This window comes from Salmo trutta, chromosome 4 (genome assembly GCF_901001165.1).
Source record: "Salmo trutta chromosome 4, fSalTru1.1, whole genome shotgun sequence".
Taxonomy (NCBI): Eukaryota; Metazoa; Chordata; class Actinopteri; order Salmoniformes; family Salmonidae; genus Salmo; species Salmo trutta.
The window spans coordinates 3,599,311-3,606,810 of NC_042960.1; the positions used below are offsets into that span (position 1 = coordinate 3,599,311).

Below are 7,500 nucleotides of genomic sequence, written 5' to 3' on the forward strand. Positions count from 1 at the left end.
GTACAGTATGTCTCTCTCTGTGGTACATAGTCTCTCTCTCTGTGGTACAGTAGGCTCTCTCTCTGTGGTACAGTATGTCTCTCTCTCTCTCTGTGGTACAGTATGTCTCTCTCTCTGTGGTACAGTATGTCTCTCTCTCTGTGGTACAGTATGTCTCTCTCTCTGTGGTACAGTATGTCTCTCTCTCTGTGGTACAGTAGTCTCTCTCTCTGTGGTACAGTATGTCTCTCTCTCTCTGTGGTACAGTATGGCTCTCTCTCTGTGTACAGTATCTCTCTCTCTCTGTGGTACAGTAGTCTCTCTCTCTGTGGTACAGTATGTCTCTCTCTCTGTGGTACAGTATGTCTCTCTCTCTGTGGGACGTAGTCTCTCTCTCTGTGGTACAGTATGTCTCTCTCTCTGTGGTACAGTATGTCTCTCTCTCTGTGGTACAGTATGTCTCTCTCTCTGTGGTACAGTATGTCTCTCTCTCTGTGGTACAGTATGTCTCTCTCTCTCTGTGGTACAGTATGTCTCTCTCTCTGTGGTACAGTATGTCTCTCTCTCTGTGGTACAGTATGTCTCTCTCTCTGTGGTACAGTATGTCTCTCTCTCTCTGTGGTACAGTATGTCTCTCTCTCTGTGGTACAGTATGTCTCTCTCTCTCTGTGGTACAGTATGTCTCTCTCTCTGTGGGACAGTATGTCTCTCTCTCTGTGGTACAGTATGTCTCTCTCTCTGTGGTACAGTATGTCTCTCTCTCTCTGTGGTACAGTATGTCTCTCTCTCTGTGGTACAGTATGTCTCTCTCTCTCTGTGGTACAGTATGTCTCTCTCTCTCTGTGGTACAGTATGTATCTCTCTCTGTGGTACAGTATGTCTCTCTCTCTCTGTGGTACAGTATGTCTCTCTCTCTGTGGTACAGTATGTCTCTCTCTCTCTGTGGTACAGTATGTCTCTCTCTCTGTGGTACAGTATGTCTCTCTCTCTCTGTGGTACAGTATGTCTCTCTCTCTCTGTGGTACAGTATGTCTCTCTCTCTGTGGTACAGTATGTCTCTCTCTCTGTGGTACAGTATGTCTCTCTCTCTGTGGTACAGTATGTCTCTCTCTCTCTGTGGTACAGTATGTCTCTCTCTCTCTGTGGTACAGTATGTCTCTCTCTCTCTGTGGTACCAGTATGTCTCTCTCTCTGTGGTACCAGTATGTCTCTCTTCTTGTGGGTACAGTATGTCTCTCTCTCTGTGGTACAGTATGTCTCTCTCTCTGTGGTACAGTATGTCTCTCTCTCTCTGTGGTACAGTATGTCTCTCTCTCTGTGGTACAGTATGTCTCTCTCTCTGTGGTACAGTATGTCTCTCTCTCTCTGTGGTACAGTATGTCTCTATCTCTCTGTGGTACAGTATGTCTCTCTCTCTCTGTGGTACAGTATGTCTCTTCTCTGTGGTACAGTAGTCTCTCTCTCGTGGTTACAGTATGTCTCTCTCTGTGGTACCAGTATGTCTCTCTCTCTCTGTGGTACAGTACGTCTCTCTCTCTGTGGCTTACAGTATGTCTCTCTCTCTGTGGTACAGTATGTCTCTCTCTCTCTGTGGTACAGTATGTCTCTCTCTCTCTGTGGTACAGTATGTCTCTCTCTCTGTGGTACAGTATGTCTCTCTCTCTCTGTGGTACAGTATGTCTCTCTCTCTGTGGTACAGTATGTCTCTCTCTCTCTGTGGTACAGTATGTCTCTCTCTCTGTGGTACAGTATGTCTCTCTCTCTCTGTGGTACAGTACGTCTCTCTCTCTGTGGTACAGTATGTCTCTCTCTCTGTGGTACAGTACACGTCCTATTAATGTATGTGATTCATTTTCATTGTTTGAATTTTTATGTTGGAGAGGATGGATGGAGGGCAGAAGGCTCTGCTGTCGGAAGAGAGCTGCTGCATGTTTCTAGAGGAATGGAGGAGAGGGTGAAGAGGAGAAAAGAGAGGAGGAGAAGAGAGGAGGGTGGGGAGGGAAAGCATTGGATGGCAGAACAGAGGGGAGCAAAGAGAGGGAAATGAAAGGAGAGGAAAGAAAGGGGGAGGAAAACAGAGAAGAGGAGGGATAAAGATAGAGAGGGTGAGAAGGAAAAGAGGAGAGGGAACTGAGGGGAGAGGTGGAGAAGAGAAGAGGATGAGAAGAGAGGAAAGTATAGGATGAGAGGATGGCATGGGAAGGGCAGAGAGAGTGGTTCTATTTTTAGGGTTTACCAGGGCGACCGTAAGGTGACCACAGGGGGGACCGTGTGGCCCCGGCCCCGGCTTAGAGGAACCACACTGTGACCAGAGCCTGTACAGCTAGACACACCGCAACACTATCACTGTCATACAGCCTGGAGCATTATGACATCATGTAGCACTGTCACTGTCATACAGCCTGGAGCATTATGACATCATGTAGCACTGTCACTGTCATACAGCCTGTAGCATTATGACATCATGTAGCACTGTCACTGTCATACAGCCTGTAGCATTATGACATCATGTAGCACTGTCACTGTCATACAGCCTGTAGCATTATGACATCATGTAGCACTGTCACTGTCATACAGCCTGTAGCATTATGACATCATGTAGCACTGTCACTGTCATACAGCCTGTAGCATTATGACATCATGTAGCACTGTCACTGTCATACAGCCTGTAGCATTATGACATCATGTAGCACTGTCACTGTCATACAGCCTGTAGCATTATGACATCATGTAGCACTGTCACTGTCATACAGCCTGTAGCATTATGACATCATGTAGCACTGTCACTGTCATACAGCCTGTATCATTATGACATCATGTAACACTATCACTGTCATACAGCCTGTAGCATTATGACATCATGTAGCACTGTCACTGTCATACAGCCTGTAGCATTATGACATCATGTAGCACTGTCACTGTCATACAGCCTGTAGCATTATGACATCATGTAGCACTGTCACTGTCATACAGCCTGTAGCATTATGACATCATGTAGCACTGTCACTGTCATACAGCCTGTAGCATTATGACATCATGTAGCACTGTCACTGTCATACAGCCTGTAGCATTATGACATCAAGTAGCACTGTCACTGTCATACAGCCTGTAGCATTATGACATCATGTAGCACTGTCACTGTCATACAGTCTGTAGCATTATGACATCATGTAACACTATCACTGTCATACAGCCTGTAGCATTATGACATCATGTAGCACTGTCACTGTCATACAGCCTGTAGTATTATGACATCATGTAGCACTGTCACTGTCATACAGCCTGTAGCATTATGACATCAAGTAGCACTGTCACTGTCATACAGCCTGTAGCATTATGACATCATGTAGCACTGTCACTGTCATACAGCCTGTAGCATTATGACATCATGTAGCACTGTCACTGTCATACAGCCTGTAGCATTATGACATCATGTAGCACTGTCACTGTCATACAGCCTGTAGCATTATGACATCATGTAACACTGTCACTGTCATACAGCCTGTAGCATTATGACATCATGTAGAACTGTCACTGTCATACAGCCTGTAGCATTATGACATCATGTAGCACTGTCACTGTCATACAGCCTTTAGCATTATGACATCATGTAACACTGTCACTGTCATACAGCCTGTAGCATTATGACATCAAGTAGCACTGTCACTGTCATACAGCCTGGAGCATTATGACATCATGTAGCACTGTCAGTGTCATACAGCCTGTAGCATTATGACATCCAGTAGCACTGTCACTGTCATACAGCCTATAGCATTATGACATCATGTAGCACTATCACTGTCATACAGCCTGTAGCATTATGACATCATGTAGCACTGTCACTGTCATACAGCCTGTAGCATTATGACATCATGTAGCACTGTCACTGTCATACAGCCTGTAGCATTATGACATCATGTAGCACTGTCACTGTCATACAGCCTGTAGCATTATGACATCATGTAGCACTATCACTGTCATACAGCCTGTAGCATTATGACATCATGTAGCACTGTCACTGTCATACAGCCTGTAGCATTATGACATCATGTAGCACTGTCACTGTCATACAGCCTGTAGCATTATGACATCATGTAGCACTGTCACTGTCATACAGCCTGTAGCATTATGACATCATGTAACACTGTCACTGTCATACAGCCTGTAGCATTATGACATCATGTACCACTGTCACTGTCATACAGCCTGGAGCATTATGACATCATGGAGCACTGTCACTGTCATACAGCCTGTCACTGTCATACAGACTGTAGCTATAACATGACTGTAGCTATAACAGGACTGTAGCTATGACTGGACTGTAGCTATGACTGGACTGTAGCACTGTAGCTATAACAGGACTGTAGCACTGTAGCTATAACAGGACTGAAGCTATGACTGGACTGTAGCTATAACAGGACTGTAGCTATAACAGGACTGTAGCACTGTAGCTATAACAGGACTGTAGCTATAACAGGACTGTAGCTATAACAGGACTGTAGCACTGTAGCTATAACAGGACTGTACCTATGACTGGACTGTAGCTATAACGGGACTGTAGCTATAACAGGACTGTAGCTATAACATGACTGTAGCTATGACTGGGCTGTAGCTATAACAGGACTGTAGCTATAACAGGACTGTAGCTATGACTGGACTGTAGCTATAACAGGACTGTAGCTATGACTGGACTGTAGCTATGACTGGACTGTAGCTATAACAGGACTGTAGCTATGACTGGACTGTAGCTATAACAGGACTGTAGCTATAACAGGACTGTAGCTATGACTGGACTGTAGCTATGACTGGACTGTAGCTATAACAGGACTGTAGCTATGACTGGACTGTAGCTATGACAGGACTGTAGCTATAACAGGACTGTAGCTATAACAGGACTGTAGCTATGACTGGACTGTAGCTATAACAGGACTGTAGCTATAACAGGACTGTAGCTATGACTGGGCTGTAACTATAACAGGACTGTAGCTATAACAGGACTGTAGCACTGTAGCTATAACAGGACTGTAGCTATGACTGGACTGTAGCTATGACAGGACTGTAGCTATGACTGGACTGTAGCTATAACAGGACTGTAGCTATGACTGGACTGTAGCTATAACAGGACTGTAGCTATGACTGGACTGTAGCTATGACTGGACTGTAGCTATAACAGGACTGTAGCTATAACAGGACTGTAGCTATGACTGGACTGCAGCTATAACAGGACTGTAGCTATGACTGGACTGTAGCACTGTAGCTATGACAGGACTGTAGCTATAACAGGACTGTAGCTATAACATGACTGTAGCTATAACAGGACTGTAGCACTGTAGCTATAACAGGACTGTAGCTATAACAGGACTGTAGCTATAACAGGACTGTAGCACTGTAGCTATAACAGGACTGTAGCTATGACTGGACTGTAGCAATAACAGGACTGTAGCTATAACATGTCTGTAGCTATAAAAGGACTGAAGCTATGACAGGACTGTAGCTATAACAGGACTGTAGCTACGACTGGTCTGTAGCTATGACTGGACTGTAGCAATGACCGGCACTGTAGCTATAACAGGACTGTAGCTATAACAAGACTGTAGCTATGACTGGACTGTAGCTATAACAGGACTGAAGCTATGACAGGACTGTAGCTATAACAGGACTGTAGCTATGACTGGTCTGTAGCTATAACAGGACTGTGGCTATGACAGGACTGTAGCTATAACAGGACTGTAGCTATAACAGGACTGTAGCACTGTAGCTATAACAGGACTGTAGCTATGACTGGTCTGTAGCTATAACAGGACTGTAGCAATAACAGGACTGTAGCTATAACAGGACTGAAGCTATGACAGGACTGTAGCTATAACAGGACTGTAGCTATAACAGGTCTGTAGCTATAACAGGACTGAAGCTATGACAGGACTGTAGCTATAACAGGACTGTAGCTACGACTGGTATGTAGCTATGACTGGACTGTAGCTATAACAGGACTGTAGCTATAACAGGACTGTAGCTATGACTGGACTGTAGCTATAACAGGACTGAAGCTATGACAGGACTGTAGCTATAACAGGACTGTAGCTATGACTGGTCTGTAGCTATAACAGGACTGTGGCTATGACAGGACTGTAGCTATAACAGGACTGTAGCTATGACAGGACTGTAGCTATGACTGGACTGTAGCTATAACAGGACTGTAGCTATAACAGGACTGTAGCTATAACAGGACTGTGGCTATGACAGGACTGTAGCTATAACAGGACTGTAGCTATGACAGGACTGTAGCTATGACTGGACTGTAGCTATAACAGGACTGAAGCTATGACAGGACTGTAGCTATAACAGGACTGTAGCTATGACTGGTCTGTAGCTATAACAGGACTGTGGCTATGACAGGACTGTAGCTATAACAGGACTGTAGCTATGACAGGACTGTAGCTATGACTGGACTGTAGCTATGACTGGACTGTAGCTATAACAGGACTGTAGCTATAACAGGACTGTAGCTATGACTGGACTGTAGCTATAACAGGACTGTAGCTATGACTGGACTGTAGCTATGACTGGACTGTAACTATAACAGGACTGTAGCTATGACTGGACTGTAGCTATAACAGGACTGTAGCTATAACAGGACTGTAGCTATGACAGGACTGTAGCTATAACAGGACTGTAGCTATAACTGGACTGTAGCTACAACAAGACTGTAGCTATAACAGGACTGTAGCTATGACTGGACTGTAGCTATAACAGGACTGTAGCTATGACTGGACTGTAGCTATGACTGGACTGTAGCTATAACAGGACTGTAGCTATAACAGGACTGTAGCTATAACAGGACTGTAGCTACAACTGGACTGTAGCTATGACTGGACTGTAGCTATAACAGGACTGTAGCTATAACAGGACTGTAGCTATAACTGGACTGTAGCTATAACAGGACTGTAGCTATGACTGGACTGTAGCTATAACAGGACTGTAGCTATAACAGGACTGTAGCTATAACAGGACTGTAGCTATGACTGGACTGTAGCTATAACAGGACTGTAGCTATAACAGGACTGTAGCTATAACAGGACTGTAGCTATAACAGGACTGTACATGACTTTCCATGAGTTTAACTATATCAAAGTGCTTACTCTCTCAGATATGCTAATCAGTGTGTGTGTGTGTGTGTGTGTGTGTGTGTGTGTGTGTGTGTGTGTGTGTGTGTGTGTGTGTGTGTGTGTGTGTGTGTGTGTGTGTGTGAGAGCGTGCGTGTGTATGTTTGAACTAGCTCAAGGTGCCTTTGCCATGAGGAATTGTGTGTGAAGTCAGTCACACACACACACACACACACACACACACAATCCATTACGAGGTACACAGAACGTTCCTTTAGTCCCTACCTCGTTCCCGTAGGTTCCGGAACAGTTTGGACGTTCCCTGCCACACCGCTGGAGTGTCTACCAAGATCTTCTCCAGTTCCTGATGTCAACAGAGACAACGCTATGAGTCACCACAGACACACACCCACTCCAT

General features: G+C 44.9%; 1 protein-coding gene across 1 annotated transcript in view; it reads right to left on the reverse strand.

The window, feature by feature from the left end:
* Positions 1-7,500, reverse strand: part of LOC115191580 (calcium uptake protein 3, mitochondrial-like) — a 22,449-nt gene that overhangs the window by 8,212 nt on the left and 6,737 nt on the right. Inside the window, exon 4 of the mRNA XM_029749368.1 lies at positions 7,368-7,446. Within this exon, the coding sequence (XP_029605228.1) occupies positions 7,368-7,446 (79 nt within the window). The remainder of the gene's footprint in view (positions 1-7,367; positions 7,447-7,500) is intronic.